Genomic DNA, 20,900 nt, shown 5'->3' on the forward strand with positions numbered 1-20,900 from the left:
AATAAACTAATTGGTCATACACTGTCTTTCAATCCCTGCCTCAAAATATTGTAAATTTTGCTTCCCCACCCTGTAGACTTCACATCTGCCCCCACTCTAATCCACTCACACATATCAGAATCTCTGAAATTTGAATTACTCGCTCTTAATTCCAAGAAACCACACCTGAACTTTGCAACAATACTATTTTCATCCTTCACGTTCCCCATACCTATTTAGAATCAGTTCTTTCTTCCTCTTTTTAAATATATTTATGTTTGTACTTTCCTTTATCTCCTGCTCTAGATTGTTCCACAAAGTCACTCCACAGCTTGTTATGCACATACTTTTCATTGTTGTTCTTACTTTATGCTTTTTAAAATTCAGCTCCCCCCTTAGATTGTAGCCTCCTTCTCTTTCAGTGAACATTCCCCGAATATTTTTTGGCAGTAAATAATTTCTTGCTCTGTACATTATCTGCGCTGTTTTAAATGTAACCAAATCCATGAATTTCAATGTGTGTGATTTTATAAATAATGGGTTTGTGTGTTCTCTGTATCCTGCTTTGTTTATCATCCTTATTGCTCTTTTCTGTAGTCTGCATATGGGCTGTAGAGTGCTTTTGTAGATGTTTCCCCAAACCTCCGCACAATATGATAGGGTAGGATTAAATAAGAATTAAATTCAGACTTGTATGTGCTTGGAGATAGATTCTGTCCATTTGAATGTTTTATTTTGTTTTGTTTTTTGCATGTTCGAAATAAATCAATCAATCAAATCAAATCAAATCGTTTGTTCCAGGAGAAGAGGTAAATGTTAAAGCTGCCACAAAGGAAGGATGTGAACCGTCACTTTGAGAAACACCGGCAGTCAACAGGCACCAGCGCTCCTCACACACACTTCTGTATCTGGATAAAGATTCAAAACAAATTCTAGTGAAGTGTGTTTTCTTCTTGTTGCACTACTCTTTTTCTTTTGTCTTTTAATGATCACATCCTTGTGCTCACGCTGCCAGAGATCACACTTTCATTCAGTTATTTGCTTATATCTACAGGCTCCAATCAAAATGAGAGCAAACAGCGGGAGTAGCTTTGGCATTCTGAAACGCTTTCACATGAGGAATCTTGTCCGTTTTCAGGGTTTCACAGTTTCCTTTTCAATAATTTCTCTCCTTATTCACAAATTTATGAGTGTTTGTGTGCTGTGTGATATCAAACCAAAGTGGAGATGTTTGGCCATAATGAACAGAATCACATTTAGTAAAAAACAAACACAGCATTTCAGCCCAAACACCTCGAACCAACTGTTTAACACAGCGATGGAGGGAGGACGGTTTAACTCTGTAGACCACACAATGTTATTGTGATGTTATTGTGATGTTAATGTGATTTACTGAAAAAGAAAAAAATCAAGGTTTTGCAATATTCCCCTAAGACCCAGAAAAGAACGTTTTGGCTTTTGTACATTAACCCTTTCATGCACACTGGTCACTACAGTGGACAGCTGTACAAAAGTGTTCTCTCATATATTCATGGATTTTGTGGTTTTAGTTCCATATCAGCCAACACAGTGGATGCTAATGCATCATCCCATACACTGCAATTCATACCATTACTGTAACTTTGCTGTTCTAAATAAACCCGATCTGCAGTAAGATGTTTGAGAGTAAAAAACTGCTTATTGTTATTAGACTGTAATAAACAGTTGGTTTTTTTTTGTGTGTTTTTTTTGTTTTTTTGCATATTATCTCCATGCAGGTATGTTGAAATGTGAGAAAATATCAGATTAGCAGCATTAAGAATGTTTGCATTTCATAGTATTCACACAGTATATCAGTAAATACAAGTTTCTTTGGTTCTAAAACTAAACGTATGGTGTCCAGCTGAGTGGGTATTTTTGTAACTCCATAAAAAATAGGCTAAAAAAATCAATAGAATTGTTATTTTTATGCCTAAAGTGGGATAAAAACACTCAGGGGAAAAAAATCTTGATTAATGTTCTCATAATTCATGCATGAAAGGGTTAAATAATTGCCTTGATTGGAAACAGTATGATGCAACAGTTTTTTCAGATACATTTAAAACAAAAGTTATGAAATATCCTTTGCAGGGGACTGTTTTTATTTTATTTTATTTTATTTTTAACCCATAAAGACCCAGTGCTGCTTCTGTGACAACTCCCAAATGGATTTTTCTATCTATTTAAACCTTCTTTAGTGATTTATCACCATTTATTATAATATTATCCTCTCTATTTTGTGTTTTTTCAGTGTAAATCATGCATTTTCCCATATTTAATTAACTGATCATGTAGATGTCCATAAAAACTCAGATTAACCCTTTCATGCATAGAGGTCACTCCAGTGGACAGCTATTCTACAGCTGTTCTCTTGTATATTCATGGATTTTGTTGTTCTTTTTTTTTTTTTTTTTACACATATCTTTATTAAAGTTTTAAGACACTACATATCTTTTCTGGCATGAATTGGTAACATTATGTATATCTCTTCTGAGCATAAACCCCCAGAATCACAAGCCCTCCCCATAGTTTTCACACAATTTCTCAGTAAATACATGTTTCTGTGCGTCAAAAATTAAACGTGTGGTGTCCAGCTGGGTAGACATTTTTGCAACTTCATGAAAAATACACTCATAAGAATTTTTTTCATTATTATTATTATTTTTTTTTTATGTTTTTTTTTTTTTTGTCCAGAAGAAAATTTTCAGTCGCATGTTTTTTTTTCATGCCTTAAGAGGAATAAAAACACTCAGGAAAAAAATTTGATTAAGGTTCTCATAATTTGTGCATGAAAGGGTTAAAGTTGTGTTTTATTATATCAGAAACAGAGAACTCTGAAGAAAATATTACTTTTTCAACAAAATATATCACTAATTGAACATGAAATAAGTGTGTCCATCTACTGTCATTGATCCAACTCCATGGGTTTTACTGGTAAATCAATGTTGAATCAATGTTGAAGATGATGGTGTTTCCACGGTAACTATGGAGCCTCTGAACGTCCAAATGGGTCATATCTGATGACCATGAAAAGATGACAAACTGTATTTTACACCATTTATTTACATGTATTGATAGGTTTAGTGGATCAACAGGTATATATATTTTAGATCAGTAGGTGGTTTTGGTCACCAGTGGATGTTTGGGTCTTTATGGGTTCAGTAAAGCTGTGAAACTCTTGTCCTCTACACTGGACAAAAATGCTTTGCTGTGTCTCAGTATGATATGATTTATAATTACAAAGTTTAGAGACAGCACTCAAGTAATTTTCAATTAAGCAACATTCACGTAAAAAGTAACTTTTCTTATAACTAATAGTTTCTTTACCAATTTTTCTTTGGTAAAGGAACATACTGTTTATTATTTTTATCTCTGTTTTTGTACACAAATCCAATAATAATAATGGTTGAACATGATATGACTGTACATAATACATCTGCTTGAACCCAGACAGCTTCTTCAGTTTGTTGTTTGTTGCAGCCTTTTGAAAAGAAGCAGAAATAGGAATCTGAGATACATGAGGTGTTTGTGTACGTTTCCACCACAATAGTTTTAAGAGCACAAAATACTGAGGCAACAATAAAAACAAGCAATCTGGCTTAAATTATCCATTGTTTTCTGTTTCACTGAGAAAATAAAAAAGAAAAGGGAATATCTCCAAGACCCACAGTGGGATGGAGCAGGACTCTGGCCCTGGTACAGGGATTTTGGGATTTCCACAGAATAATGAAGGCAGTTCCCAGAAACCAGTTAGAACCAGGACGCTGAAGGGTGGGTTATAAAAGCAGACCACGCCACAGATGGAATCCAGGATTGGTGAACAGTTAGAAGACGACTGAGAAGCCTGTTGATGTGGAGAGAATGGTGAGTGTGGAGGTATTACAGACAGACAGATAGATAGATAGATAGATAGATAGATAGATAGATAGATAGATAGATAGATAGATAGATAGATAGATAGATAGATAGACAGACAGATAGACAGATAGATAGATAGATAGATAGATAGATAGATAGATAGATAGATAGATAGATAGATAGATAGATAGATAGATAGATAGATAGATAGATAGATAGATAGATAGACAGACAGACAGACAGACAGATAGATAGATAGATAGATAGATAGATAGATAGATAGATAGATAGATAGATAGATAGATAGATAGATAGATAGATAGATAGATAGATTTTGTTTTGTTTGTTCAAAAATAATATTTGAGCACTGAGACCTGATGTATCAAATATGATACAAAATTGAAAACACTGGTCAACAACAAATTTATTGTTTAAGTTTTTTGAGCTGATTTCGGATCATTTTGGTGTGCTGAATCCAAAAATCACATTAATTTTGCTCAATCAGGTCAACTTTCTGAACTATGCTACATATTGGCTTTTTAACATTTTTGCTTACATTTATGGGCATTTTCACATCATATGATACAAAATTCTTTCATATTTCTTGCAATAAACAAGTTCTGAAGATTTTACTTTTGCCAATTTCTGATTCATGGTTTTTTTTAATATTACAGGTGAATGAAATGGCTTCGACTAGAAGATCTTGCAAAAATAAGCCTGACGTATTCTGCTACATCTGCGGTGAATACACCATTGTACCTAACAGGAATCCTGTTAGAAAAGGATTTTTTTTCTCTTAAAACCTATTTTGGGTGAGAACTATATAAAAAATCAACTGATAAAGTCACAAAAATGTAATCAATTTTGTGAGAAGATCAAATTTTTCAAAATCAAATTAGCAAAAAAACCTGACCTGATTGAGAAAACCAGATGTCATTTTTGGATTTAGCGGTGCAAAATGGTCCTAATTCAGTTGAAAAAACCTAGACAACTTGCAAAAAACATTTTTTTGTAACCCAGTGTAATTATAGAATCAATACAGATTAACATTAACATTAAGATTAAGATATACTCTAAAACTTGCTGTACAGTACTATAAACAAAACACTTCTAATTTAAAAATCTGTAAAATTCTAAATGTATTAAATCAATGTACAGTATTTACATATTTCAAGGTACAGTGATTTAAAATGATTTGACAGGTTCTTAGAAAAATTATTGTAGTAAAACTATATAAGGTGCTTGGATATTCTACAGTCACATTGGACCAGTCCTAATGTGATCCTGACTCAGACCGAGACCCCCCCCGACCACCTAATGATGAGTTGTACAATCTGATCTGATAGCCAGGGGGACAATTTAACAACATTTAACAACATTTGACTTTTATTACAGTTGTGCTTTGGATCTCAGACCTCTGCCTCATGGATCAGTTTGACTGCTCTCTGCTCAAGTATGTACATCTCAACTGTTGCATCTTATAGTTGATTTTTTCATGTATTCTAAATCCAGCCTGTGTCCTTCTCCATCCTCAGTGGTGTGCATGAGGATGAGCGTTGACTGCTGGACTTACCACTACTCTGAAAACACCATGAACTGGAGTCAAGCTAGAGCCTGGTGCCAGGAGCATCACACTGACATGGTGGCCATCCAGAACCAGGAGGAGATTGCACATTTGGACAGCTGGTTGCCACGGAAACCCACCTACTACTGGATCGGTCTTCGGAAGATCCACCATGTCTGGACCTGGGTTGGGACCAACAAGACTCTGACAGGAGTAGAGACCAACTGGGCTATCGGTGAGCCAAATAATGGAATCAGTAGACGGACGTCGGAGGAAGAGGACTGTGTGGAGATGTACGTTAAGAGGCAGGTTCAGGCTGGGAGGTGGAACGATGAGAGATGTGGGAAGAGGAAGACCGCTCTGTGTTATACAGGTGAGTAAGTGATACATGATGATGATACACTGAGCATTCTGGGACATCCCACAGCATCCACTGTACAGAATCATCTACAGGCAGAGGGGTGAAATAGCCAGTATGCAAAACTACAAGTTAAAGTGCATGTGGGTGTTGTCCCATCAGACTGTCTGAACCCATGGTTTTGTAGTTTATACCTGTTGTATTGATTCTATATTTTGGTTAATATTACTTTGAAATACCAGTATGTCCTGATGTCATCATCACTATCTGTCTGTCTGTCTGTCTGTCTGAATGCATACATCTATGTATGTGTGTATGTATGTATGTATGTATGTATGTATGTATGTATGTGTGTGTATGCATGTATGTATGTGTGTGGATGTATGTATGTATGTATGTATGTATGTATGTATGTACAGTGTGTATGTATGTATGTATGTATGTATGTATGTGTGTGTGTATGTATGTATGTATGTATGTATGTATGTGTGTGTGTGTATGTATGTATGTATGTATGTATGTATGTATGTATGTATGTATGTATGTGTGTGTGTATGTATGTATGTATGTATGTATGTATGTATGTACGTACGTACCAAGGTTATTATCGTTAACGAAAACGAACGAAATGACGAAAACTAAAATTGAAATAACATTTTCGTTAACTGAAATAAATAAAAACTCTAATTAAAAGAAAAAAAACGATAACTAACTGAAACTGTATTGTGAGCTTACAAAACTAACTTAAACGTATAAAAATTATGGATACAATTCCCTTCGTTTTCGTCTTTGTCAATGTCGGATTGATATGAAATTAATTTATTTGGCTCCAGCAGTTTGAGCTGGTGACACCATAGGACACTTCACAGTCTGTCATGTCTGGTCACTGGTGGTTTCCAGTGGTCTTCTGGTCCCCACTCTACCTGGAACATACAGACTAAAGCTGGGACAAAGCAGCACAGTCCTGTCTGGGGTTTACTGTAGTGATACATGGGTCAAGTTTTTTTTTTTTTTTTTTTTTTGGCGTACCGTGTGTGTGCGCGTGAGTGACAGAGACAGAGCAGAGCTAAAGGACAGAGTCAAACAGGACTAGCATCCAGGTTAAAACTGGAGAGTTTATCACCATGAAAAGGCCTTCCAAGCCCTGAACTGCACAGTTTAGAAGAGGAGAAAAGAGGAGGATGAAAACTAATCCAATTACAGAGGTATGGAACCTGTTAGAATGGTAAAAAACGTTTGATGGTACTAGCTACAGCTAGCTGAACTGAACTGAAGCAAAGTTGGCTAATAATGGAACTGGAGATGATTAAGAGATGAGAGATCTGCTAAGGTGTGGTTTACTGATGAGGAACTGGGTTATATATGTTTATAAGTGGTTTATATATGTTTCTATCTGCTTTAACTGCTGGTTAGCTGGTTTATATATGTTTCTATCTGCTTTAACTGCTGGTTAGCTGGTTAATATATGTTTCTATCTGCTTTAACTGCTGGTTAGCTGGTTTATATATGTTTCTATCTGCTTTAACTGCTGGCTGCTTTGTGCATCTCCTCTCATGCTTTGCACATCTTCGCATTGTTTCACGTAAGTGACGTTGTGTATGGATTGCACCCCACCTCAACCTGCTATAGGGAATTTATACATTGTACGGTACATTGTGTCTCTGCTCAGTCCATGAGCCGCCCTAACCCGACCCCCAAATACAGTGTCCAGGGTAACCCATATCCGCGCCTCACTAACTTCTTTGAATAGGATGATGAGGAAGATAAAATATATGAAATAACTAAAACTAATACTAAAACTAAACTAAACTAAACTAAAACTAAGCATTCAGAAAAAAACGATAACTAATAAAAACTAACAAACCTGCTCTAAAAACTAATTAAAACTAACTGAATAAGAGAAAAAAAAAGTCAAAACTAATTAAAACTAAACTATAATTAAAAATCCAAAACTATTATAACCTTGGTACGTACTGAAGAAATGGGGGCACCGATGAATGTTGAAATAAAGTCTCAAAACACCTTGAAACACCTTGAAAAACCTCTGGAAACATCTAGATGGGTATCAATAATGATTTAGAGCATTTTTAAACTAGATTTGAACATGGTCCAAAATTACCCTTTTTGGAGCAAATACTGTAGCCTTACCATTTGAACACCAGGGGGCGCAGATGAAGATTTAAATAAAGGCTCGAAACACCTTGAAACTCTTCAGGAAACATGTAGATGGGTGTCCAAAATGATCTGGAGCATGTTTTTACCAAATTTGAAGATGGTCCAAAATTACCAGTTTTCTAGCACATACTATAGCCTTACCATTTGAACACCAGGCGGCGGCGATGAATATATTTTAACAAATTAAAACACCTTGAAAAACCTCTGGAAACATCTAGATGGGTATCAATAATGATTTGGAGCATTTTTCAACTAGATTTGAAAATGGTCAAAAATTACCCTTTTTGGAGCACTTACTAATGCCTTACTATTTCACCACCAGGGGGCACCGATGAATGTTGAAATAAAGGCTAAAAACACCTTGAAACACCTTGAAACACCTCTTGAAACATCTAGATGGGTATCAATAATGATCTAGAGCATTTTTCAACTAGATTTGAACATGGTCCAAAATTATCCTTTTTGGAGCACATACTATAGCCTTACCATTTGACCACCAGGGGGCACCGATGAATGTTGAAATAAAGTTTCATAACACCCTGAAAAAACATTGAAACACCTCTTGAAACATCTAGATGGGTATCAATAATGATCTAGAGCATTTTTAAACTAGATTTGAACATGGTCCAAAATTATCCTTTTTGGAGCACATACTATAGTCTTACCATTTGACCACCAGGGGGCGCAGACGAGTGTTGAAATAAACTTTCAAAACGCCTTTAAATACCTGTGGAAACATCTAGATGGGCATCAATAATGATCTAGAACACTTTTTTCCCAGATTTGAACACGGTCCAAAATTACCTTTTTTGGAGCGCATACTATAGCCTTACTATTTGGCCACCAGGGGGCACAGATGAATGTTGAAATAAAGGCTCAAAAACCCTTGAAACACCTTGAAAAACATCTGGAAACATCTAGATGGGTATCAATAACGATCTGGAGCATTTTTAAACTAGATTTGAACATGGTCCAAAATTACCCTTTTTGGAGCACATACTGTAGCCTTACCATTTGAACACCAGGGGACGCAGATGAAGATTTAAATAAAGGCTCAAAACACCTTGAAACACCTCGGGAAAAATCTCGATGCGCATTAATAATGATCTAGAACACTTTTTACCCAGATTTGAACATGGTCCAAAATTACTCTTTTTGGAGCACATACTATAGCCTTACTATTTGGCCACCAGGGGGCACCGATGAATGTTGAAATAAAGGCTCAAAACACCTTGAAACACCTTGAAACACCTCTGGAAATATCTAGATGGGTATCAATAACGATCTGGAGCATTTTTAAACAAGATTTGAACATGGTCCAAAATTACCCTTTTTGGAGAACATACTATAGCCTTACCATTTGACCACCAGGGGGTGTCGATGAATATTTAAATAAAGTTTCAAAACACCTTGAAACACCTCTGGAAAAATCTAGATGGGCATCAATAATGATCTAGAACACTTTTTACCCAGTTTTAAACATGGTCCAAAATTACCCTTTTTTGAGTACATACTATAGCCTTACCATTTGACCACCAGGGGGCACCGATGAATGTTGAAATAAAGTCTCAAAACACCTTGAAACACTTTGAAACACCTCTGGAAACATCTAGATGGGTATCAATAACGATCTAGAGCATTTTTAAACTAGATTTGAACATGGTCCAAAATTACCCTTTTTGGAGCCCATACTGTAGCCTCACCATTTGAACACCAGGGGGTGCAGATGAAGATTTAAATAAAGGCTCGAAACATCTTGAAACTCTTCAGGAAACATGTAGATGGCTGTCAAAAATGATTTAGAGCATGTTTTTACCAAATTTGAAGATTACCAGTTTTCTAGCAAATACTATAGCCTTACCATTTGAACACCAGTCGGCGGCGATGAATATATTTTAAAAAACTAAAACACCTTGAAACACCTCTGGAACCATCTAGATGGGTATCAATGACGATCTGGAGCATTTTTAGACTAGATTTGAACATGGTCCAAAATTACCCTTTTTGGAGCACTTATAGCCTTACAATTTGAACACCAGGGAGCACCGATGAATGTTGAAATAAAGGTTCAAAACACCTTGAAACACCTTGAAACACCTCTGGAAATATCTAGATGGGTATTAATAACGATTTGTAGAATTTTTCAACTAGATTTGAACATGGTAAAAATTACCCTTTTGGGAGCACTTACTATAGCCTTACCATTTGACCAAAAGGGGGCACCGATGAATGTTGAAATAAAGGCTCAAAATAACTTGAAACACCTTGAAACACCTCTGGAAAAATCTAGATGGGTATCAAAAATGATCTGGAGCATTTTTAAACTAGATTTGAACATGGTCCAAAATTACCCTTTTTGGAGCACATACTATAGCCTTACCATTTGAACACCAGGGGGTGCAGATGAATATTTAAATAAAGGCTCAAAACACCTTGAAACACAGTTAAAAAACCTCTGGAAACATCTAGATGGGCATCAATAATGATCTAGAACACTTTTTACCCAGATTTGAACACGGTCCAAAATTACCCTTTTTGGAGCACATACTATAGCCTTACCATTTGACCACCAGGGGGCACAGACGAGTGTTGAAATAAACTTTCAAAACGCCTTTAAATACCTGTGGAAACATCTAGATGGGCATCAATAATGATCTAGAACATTTTTAAACTAGATTTGAACATGGTCAAAAATTACCCTTTTTGGAAAACATACTATAGCCTTACCATCTGAAGAAATGGGGGCACCGATGAATGTTGAAATAAAGTCTCAAAACACCTTGAAACACTTTGAAACACCTCTGGAAACATCTAGATGGGTATCAATAACGATCTAGAGCATTTTTAAACTAGATTTGAACATGGTCCAAAATTACCCTTTTTGGAGCCCATACTGTAGCCTTACCATTTGAACACCAGGGGGCACCGATGAATGTTGAAATAAACTTTCATAACACCCTGAAAAACATTGAAACACCTCTGGAAACATCTAGATGGGTATCAATAATGATCTAGAGCATTTTTGAACTAGATTTGAACATGGTCTAAAATTACTCTTTTTGGAGTACATACTATAGCCTTACCATTTGACCACCAGGGGGCGCAGACGAGTGTTGAAATAAACTTTCAAAACGCCTTTAAATACCTGTGGAAACATCTAGATGGGCATCAATAATGATCTAGAACACTTTTTTCCCAGATTTGAACACGGTCCAAAATTACCCTTTTTGGAGTACATACTATAGCCTTACCATTTGACCACCAGGGGGCACCGATGAATGTTGAAATAAAGGCTCAAAACACCTTGAAACACCTTGAAACACCTCTGGAAACATCTAGATGGGTATCAAAAATGATCTGGAGCATTTTTAAACTAGATTTGAACATGGTCCAAAATTACCCTTTTTGGAGCACATACTATAGCCTTACCATTTGAACACCAGGGGGCGCAGATGAATATTTAAATAAAGGCTCAAAACACCTTGAAACACAGTTAAAAAACCTCTGGAAACATCTAGATGGGCATCAATAATGATCTAGAACACTTTTTACCCAGATTTGAACACGGTCCAAAATTACCCTTTTTGGAGCACATACTATATCCTTACCATCTGACCACCAGGGGGGACCGATGAATGTTGAAATAAAGGCTCAAAAAACCTTGAAACACCTCTGGAAACACCTAGATGGGTATAAATAATGATCTAGAAAATTTTTACCCAGATTTAAACATGGTCCAAAATTACCCTTTTTGGAGCGCATACTATAGCCTTACCATTTGAACACCAGGGGGCGCAGATGATGATTTAAATAAAGGCTCAAAACACCTTGAAACACCTTGAAACACCTCTGGAAACACCTAGATGGGTATCAATAATGATCTAGAAAATTTTTACCCAGATTTGAACATGGTACAAAATTACCCATTTTGGAGCGCATACTATAGCCTCACCATTTGACCACCAGGGGGCACCGATGAATATTTAAATAAAGGCTTGAAACACTTTGAAACACCTCTGGAAACATCTAGATGGGTATCAATAATGATCTAGAGCATTTTTAAGCTGGATTTGAAGATGGTCCAAAAACACCCTTTTTGGAGCACTTACTAAAGCCTTACGATCTGAAAGATAGGAGGCGCAGAATAATATTTAAATAAAGTTTCAAAAAACCTTGAAATACCTCTGGAAACATCTAGATTGGCATCAATAATGATCTAGAACACTTTTTACCCGGATTTGAAGATGGTCCAAAATTACACTTTTTGGAGCACATACTATATAGCCTTACCATTTGACCACCAGGGGGCGCAGACGAATGTTGAAATAAAGGCTCAAAACACCTTGAAACACCTCTGGAAAAATCTAGATGGGTATCAAAAATGATCCAGAAAATTTTTTACCCAGATTTGAACATGGTCCAAAATTACCCTTTTTGGAAAACATACTATAGCCTCACCATCTGAAGAAATGGGGGCACCGATGATGGTGAAATAAAGTCTCAAAACGCCTTGAAACACCTTGAAACACCTCTTGAAAAATCCAGATGGGTATCAATAACGATCTAGAGCATTTTTCAACGAGATTTGAACATGGTCCAAAATTACTCTTTTTGGAGCACATACTATAGCCTTACCATTTGAACACAAGGGGGGGACGATGAATGTTGAAATAAAAGCTAAAAACACCTTGAAACACCTCTGCAAACCTCTAGATGGGTATCAATAATGATCTGGAGCATTTTTCAACTAGATTTGAACATGGTCCAAAATTACCCTTTTTGGAGCACATACTATATAGCCTTACCATTTGAACACAAGGGGGCGAAGATGAATGTTGAAATAAAGGCTCAAAACACCTTTAAACACCTTGAAACACCTCTGGAAACATCTAGATGGGTATCAATAATGATCTAGAACACTTTTTAGCCAGATTTGAAGATGGTCCAAAAATACCCTTTTTGGAACACATACTATAGCCTTACCATTTGACCACCAGGGGGCGCAGATGAAGATTTAATTAAAGGCTCGAAACACCTCTAAACTCTTCAGGAAACATGTAGATAAATGTCCAAAATTATCTAGAGCATTTTTTTTACCAAATTTGAAGATGGTCCAAAATTACCAGTTTTCTAGCACATACTATAGCCTTACCATTTGACCACCAGGCGGCTGTGATGAATATATTTTAAAAAATTAAAACACCTTGAAACACCTCTGGAAACATCTAGATGGGTATCAATAACGATCTGGAGCAATTTTAAACTAGATTTGAACATGGTCCAAAATTACCCTTTTTGGAGCACATACTATAGCCTTACCATTTGAACACCAGGGGGTGTCGATGAATATTTAAATAAAGTTTCAAAACGCCTTGAAATACCTCTGGAAACATCTCGATTGGTATCAGTATTTCATCTAGAGCATTTTTAAACTAGATTTGAAGATGGTCCAAAAACACCTTCTTTTGGAGCACTTACTATAGCCTTACCATTTGACCACCAGGGGGAACCGATGAATGTTGAAATAAAGGCTCAAAACACCTTGAAACACCTTGAAACACCTCTGGAAACACCTAGATGGGTATCATTAATGATCTAGAAAACTTTTTACCCAGATTTGTACATGGTCAAAAATTACCCTTTTGGAGCGCATACTTTAGCCTTACCATCTGAACAACAGGGGGCGAAGATGAATATTTAAATAAAGTTTCAAAACGCCTTGAAATACCTCCGTAAACATCTAGATGGGCATCAATAATGATCTCGAACACTTTTCACCCAGATTTGAAGACGGTCCAAAATTACCCTTTTTGGAGCACATACTATAGCCTTACCATTTGACCACCAGGGGGCGAAGATGAATATTTAAATAAAGGCTTTTAACACCTTGAAACACCTTGAAACACCTCTGGAAACATCTAGATGGGTATCAATAATGATCTAGAACACTTTTTTCCCAGATGTGAACATGGTCCAAAATTACTCTTTTTGGAGCACATACTATAACCTCACCATTTGACCACCAGGGGGCACCGATGAATGTTGAAATAAAGGCTCAAAACACCTTGAAACACCTTGAAACACCTCTGGAAACATCTAGATGGGTATCAGTAATGATCTGGAGCATTTTTAAACTAGATTTGAACATGGTCCAAAATTACCCTTTTTGAAGCACATACTATAGCCTTACCATTTGACAACCAGGGGGCACCGATGAATGTTGAAATAAAGGCTCAAAACACCTTAAAACACCGTTAAAACACCTCTTGAAACATCTAGATGGGCATCAATAATGATCTAGAACACTTTTTACCCAGATTTGAACATGGTCCAAAATTACCCTCTTTGGAGCACATACTATAGCCTTACCAGTTGAACACCAGGGGGCACAGATGAATATTTAAATAAAGGCTCAAAAAACCTTGAAACACCTTGAAACCCCTCTGGAAACATCTAGATGGGTATCAATAACGATCTAGAGCATTTTTTAACTAGATTTGAACATGGTCCAAAATTACCCTTTTTGGTGCACATACTGTAGCGTTACCATTTGAACACCAGGGGGCGCAGATGAAGATTTAAATAAAGGCTTGAAACACCTTGAAACTCTTCAGGAAACATGTAGATGGGTGTCCAAAATGATCTAGAGCATGTTTTTACCAAATTTGAAGATGGTCCAAAATTACCAGTTTTCTAGCACATACTATAGCCTTACCATTTGAACACCAGGCGGCGGCGATGAATATATTTTTAAAAAATTAAAACGCCTTAAAACACCTCTGGAAACATCTAGATGGGCATCAATAACGATCTGGAGCATTTTAAAACTAGATTTGAACATGGTCCAAAATTACCCTTTTTGAAGAACATACTACCATTTGATCACCAGGGGGCGCAGATGAAGATTTAAATAAAGGCTCAAAACACCTTGAAACACCATTAAAACACCTCTTGAAACATCTAGATGGGCATGAATAATGATCTGGAACACTTTTTACCCAGATTTGAACATGGTCCAAAATTACCCTTTTTGTAGCACATACTATAGCCTTACCGTTTGACCATCAGGGGGCACCGATGAATGTTGAAATAAAGGCTCAAAACACCTTGAAACACCTTGAAACACCTCTGGAAACACCTAGCTGGGTATCAATAATTATCTAGAAAATTTTTTACCCAGATTTGAACATGGTCCAAAATTACCCTTTTTTGAGCGCATACTATAGCACTACAATTTGAACACCAGGGGGAACCGATGAAGATTTAAATAAAGGCTCGAAACACCTTGAAACTCTTCAGGAAACATGTAGATGGGTGTCCAAAATGATCTAGAACACTTTTTACCCAGATTTGAAGGTGGTCCAAAAATACCCTTTTTGGAGCACCTACTATAGCCTTACCATTTGACCACCAGGGGGCGCAGACGAATGTTGAAATAAAGTTTCAAAATGCCTTTAAATACCTGTGGAAACATCTAGATGGGCATCAATAATGATCTAGAAAACTTTTTACCCAGATTTGAACATGGTCCAAAATTACTCTTTTTGGAGCACATTCTATAGCCTGACCATTTGACCACCAGGGGGCACCGATGAATGTTGAAATAAAGGCTCAAAACACCTTGAAACACTTTGAAACACATCTGGAAACATCTAGATGGGTATCAGTAATGATCTGGAGCATTTTTAAGCTAGATTTGAAGATGGTCCAAAAATACCCTTTTTGGAGCACATACTATAGCCTTACCATTTGACCACCAGGGAGCGAAGATGAAATTTAAAAAAGTTTCAAAACGCCTTGAAATACCTCTGGAAAAATCTAGATGGGTATCAATAACGATCTGGAGCATTTTTAAACTAGATTTGAACATGGTCCAAAATTACCCTTTTTGGTGCACATACTGTAGCCTTACCATTTGAACACCAGGGGGCGCAGATGAAGATTTAAATAAAGGCTCGAAACACCTTGAAACTCTTCAGGAAACATGTAGATGGGTGTCCAAAATGATCTAGAGCATGTTTTTACCAAATTTGAAGATGGTCCAAAATTACCAGTTTTCTAGCACATACTATAGCCTTACCAGTTGAACACCAGGCGGCGGCGATGAATATATTTTTAAAAAATTAAAACACCTTAAAACACCTCTGGAAACATCTAGATGGGCATCAATGACGACCTGGAGCATTTTTAAACTAGAATTTAACATGGTCCAAAATTACCCTTCTTGGTGCACATACTATAGCCTTACCATTTGAACACCAGGGGGCGCAGATGAAGATTTAAATAAAGGCTCAAAACACCTTGAAACACCGTTAAAACACCTCTTGAAACATCTAGATGGGCATCAATAATGATCTAGAACACTTTTTACCCAGATTTGAACATGGTCCAAAATTACCCTTTTTGGAGCACATACTATAGCCTTACCATTTGACCACCAGGGGGCACCGATGAATGTTGAAATAAAGGCTCAAAACACCTTGAAACACCTTGAAACACCTTTGGAAACACTTAGATGGGTATCAATAATGATCTAGAAATTTTTTTACCCAGATTTGAGCATGGTCTAAAATTACCCTTTTTGGAGCGCATACTATAGCCTTTCCATTTGACCACCAGGCGGCGGCGATTAATATATTTAACAAAATTAAAACACCTTGAAACACCTCTGGAAACATCTAGATGGGTATCAATAATGATCTGGAGCATTTTTAAGCTAGATTTGAAGATGGTCGAAAATTACCCTTTTTGGAGCACATACTATAGCATTCCCAACTGACCACCAGGGGGCACCGATAAATGTTAAAATAAAGGCTCAAAACACCCTGAAACACCTTGAAACACCTTTGGAAACATCTAGATGGGTATCAATAATGATCTAGAACACTTTTTACCCAGATTTGAAGGTGGTCCAAAAATACCCTTTTTGGAGCACCTACTATAGCCTTACCATTTGACCACCAGGGGGCGCAGACGAATGTTGAAATAAAGTTTCAAAATGCCTTTAAATACCTGTGGAAACATCTAGATGGGCATCAATAATGATCTAGAAAACTTTTTTCCCAGATTTGAACATGGTCCAAAATTACTCTTTTTGGAGCACATTCTATAGCCTGACCATTTAACCACCAGGGGGCACCGATGAATGTTGAAATAAAGGCTCAAAACACCTTGAAACACTTTGAAACACCTCTGGAAACATCTAGATGGGTATCAGTAATGATCTGGAGCATTTTTAAGCTAGATTTGAAGATGGTCCAAAAATACCCTTTTTGGAGCACATACTATAGCATTACCATTTGACCACCAGGGAGCGAAGATGAAATTTAAAAAAGTTTCAAAACGCCTTGAAATACCTCTGGAAACATCTAGATGGGCATCAATTACGATCTAGGACATTTTTAAACTAGATTTGAACATTGTCCAAAATTAACCTTTTTGGAGCACATACTATAGCCTTACCATTTGACCACCAGGGGACACCGATGACTGTTGAAATAAAGGCCCAAAACACCTTGAAACACCTTTAAACACCTCTGGAAACATCTAGATGGTTATCAATAATGATCCAGAACACTTTTACCCAGATTTGAAGAAGGTCCAAAAATACCCTTTTTGGAGCACATACTATAGCCTTAGCATTTGACCACCATGGGGCGCAGATGAAGATTTAAATAAAGGCTCGAAAGACCTTGAAACTCTTCAGGAAACATGTAGATGAATGTCCAGAATTATCTAGAGCATGTTTTTACCAAATTTGAAGATGGTCCAAAATTACCAGTTTTCTAGCACATGTATGTATGTATATGTGTGTATGTAAGTATGTATGTATGTACTTTATGTATGTATGTGTATGTATGAGTTTATGTATGTGTGTATTTATGTATGTGTGTATGTATGTACAATATGTATATGTATGAATGTATGTGTGTATCTAAGTATGTATGTATGTATGTACTGTATGTGTATATATGCGTGCATGTATGTATGTGTGTATTTATGTATGTGTGTATGTATGTACAGTACGTATATGTATGTATGTATGTATGTATGTGCGTATGTATGTATGTATGTATGTATGTATTCATGTATGTGTATGCATGTATGTATGTGTATGTATGCATGTGTGTATGTATGAATGTGTATTTATGTATGTATGTACAGAATGTGTGTGGGTGTATGTATGTATGTATGTATGTATGTATGTATGTATGTTTGTTTGTATGTATGTGTTTATGTGTGTGTGTATGTATGTATGTATGTATGTATGTATGTATGTATGTATGTGTCTATGTATGCATGCATGTATGTATGTATTTATGTATGTATGCGTGTATGTGTGTGTGTGTGTATGTATGTATGTATGTATGCATGTATATGTTTATGTATGTATGTATGTATGTATGTATGTATGTATGTATTTGTGTGTATGTATGTATGTATGTATGTATGTATGCATATATGTATATGTGTATGTATGCATGTATGTATGTACATATGTATGTATGTATGTATGTATGTATGTATGTATATGTGTGTATGTAAGTATGTATTTATGTACTGTATGTAGTGTATGTATGTATGTGTATGCATGTATGTATGTGTATGTATGCATGTATCTATGTATGTGTGTATTTATGTATGTGTGTATGTATGTACAGTATGAATATGTATGTATGTGCATATGTATGTATGTATGTATGCATGCATGCATGCATGCATGTATGTATGTGTTTGTGTGTGTGTGTGTGTTTGTATGTAATTATGTATGTATGTGTATGTATGTATGTATGTGTGTGTGTATGTATGTATGTATGTATGTATGTGTGTATGTATGTATGTATGTATGTATGTATGTAAATGTGTTTATGTATGTATGTATATATGTACAGTACAGGCCAAAAGTTTGGACACACCTTCTCATTCTTCGCATTTTCTTTATTTTCATGACTATTTACATTGTAAATTCTCACTGAAGGCATCAAAACTATGAATGAACACATGTGGAATTATGTACTTAACAAAAAAGTGTGAAATAACTGAAAACATCTCTTATATTCTAGTTTCTTCAAAGTAGCCACCCTTAGCTCTGATGACTGCCTTGCACACCCTTGGCATTCTCTTGATGAGCATCAAGAGGTAGTCACCTGAAATGGTTTCCACTTCATAGCTGTGCCTTGTCAGGGTTACTTCGTGGAATTTCTTGCATTATTGATGGGGTTGGGACCATCAGTTGTGTTGTGCAGAAGTCAGGTTGATGCACAGCTGACAGCCCTATTGGACAACTGTTAGAATGCATATTATGGCGAGAACCAATCAGCTAAGTAAAGACAAACGAGTGGCCATCATTACTTTAAGAAATGAAGGTCAGTCAGTCTAGAAGATTTCAAAAACTTTGAATGTGTCCCCAAGTGCAGTCGCAAAAACCATCAAGCGCTCCAATGAAACTGGCTCACATGAGGACCACCCCAGGAAAGGAAGACCAAGAGTCACCTCTGATGCTGAAGATAAGTTCATCTGAGTCACCAGCCTCAGAAATCGCAAATTAACAGCAGCTCAGATTAGAGACCAGATGAATACCACACAGAGCTCTAGCAGCAGACACATCTCTACAACAACTGTTAAGAGGAGACTGCGTGAATCAGGCCTTCATGGTCAAATAGCTGCTAGGAAACCACTGCTCAGGAGAGGCAACAAACAGAAGAGATTTATTTGGGACAAGAAACACAAGGAATGGACATTAGACCAGTGGAAATCTGTGCTTTGGTCTGATGAGTCCAAATTTGAGATCTTTGGATCCAACCGCCGTGTCTTTGTGCGACGCAGAAAAGGTGAACGGATGGATGCTACATGCCTGGTTCCCACCGTGAAGCATGGAGGGGGAGGTGTGATGGTGTGGGGGTGCTTTGCTGGTGACACTGTTGGGGATTTATTCAAGACTGAAGGCAACCTGAACCAGCATGGCTACCACAGCATCCTAAAGTGACATGCCATTCCATTTGCGTTTAGTTGGACCATCATTTATGTTTCAACAGGACAATGACCCCAAACACACCTCCAGGCTGTGTGAGGGATATTTGACCAAGAAGGAGAGTGATGGAGTGCTGCGCCAGATGACCTGGCCTCCACAGTCACCGGACCTGAACCCAATCGAGATGGTTTGGGGTGAGCTGGACCGCAGAGTGAAGGCAAAAGGGCCAACAAGTGCTAAGCATCTCTGGGAACTTCTTCAAGACTGTTAGGAAACCATTTCAGGTGACTACCTCTTGAAGCTCATCAAGAGAATGCCAAGAGTGTGCAAAACAGTCATCAGAGCTAAGGGTGGCTACTTTGAAGAAACTAGAATATAAGAGATGTTTTCAGTTATTTCACACTTTTTTTTTAAGTACATAATTCCACATGTGTTCATTCATAGTTTTGATGCCTTCAGTGAGAATCTACAATGAAAATAGTCATGAAAATAAAGAAAATGCAAAGAATGAGAAGGTGTGTCCACACTTTTGGCCTGTACTGTATATGTGTATGTTTGTGTGTATGTATGTATGTATGTATATGTGTGTATGTAAGTATGTATTTATGTACTGTATGTACTGTATGTATGTATGTGTATGCATGTATGTATGTGTATGTATGCATGTATCTATGTATGTGTGTATTTATGTATGTGTGTATGTATATACAGTATTTATATGTATGTATGTGCGTATGTATGTATGTATGTATGTATGTATGTATGTATGTATGCATGTATGTATGTATGTGTGTATGTATGTATGTGTGTGTGTGTGTGTGTGTGTACTTATGTATGTATGTATGTATGCATGTATGTATGTATGTATGTATGTGTGTGTATGTATGTATGTATGTATGCATGTATCTGTGTATGTATGTTTGTGTGTATGTATGTATGTATGTATGCATGCATCTATGTATGTATGTATGATTGAT

General features: G+C 36.7%; 1 protein-coding gene across 3 annotated transcripts in view; it reads left to right on the plus strand.

Moving 5' to 3' along the window:
• The first annotated feature begins 3,814 nt into the window (after positions 1-3,814).
• The window catches only part of LOC115418587 (L-selectin-like), a 20,209-nt gene continuing 3,123 nt past the window's right edge, over positions 3,815-20,900 (plus strand). Inside the window, exons 1-3 of one of the 3 annotated variants that reach the window (XM_030133095.1) lie at positions 3,815-3,861; positions 5,251-5,308; positions 5,391-5,792. In XM_030133095.1, the coding sequence (XP_029988955.1) occupies positions 3,859-3,861; positions 5,251-5,308; positions 5,391-5,792 (463 nt within the window). In that variant the 5' untranslated portion in view covers positions 3,815-3,858. Of the gene's footprint in view, positions 3,874-5,250; positions 5,309-5,390; positions 5,793-20,900 lie in introns of all 3 variants that reach the window. The other 2 variants (XM_030133096.1, XM_030133097.1) reach the window with 2 other exon arrangements.

This window comes from Sphaeramia orbicularis, chromosome 4, assembly GCF_902148855.1.
Source record: "Sphaeramia orbicularis chromosome 4, fSphaOr1.1, whole genome shotgun sequence".
NCBI classification, from domain to species: domain Eukaryota; kingdom Metazoa; phylum Chordata; class Actinopteri; order Kurtiformes; family Apogonidae; genus Sphaeramia; species Sphaeramia orbicularis.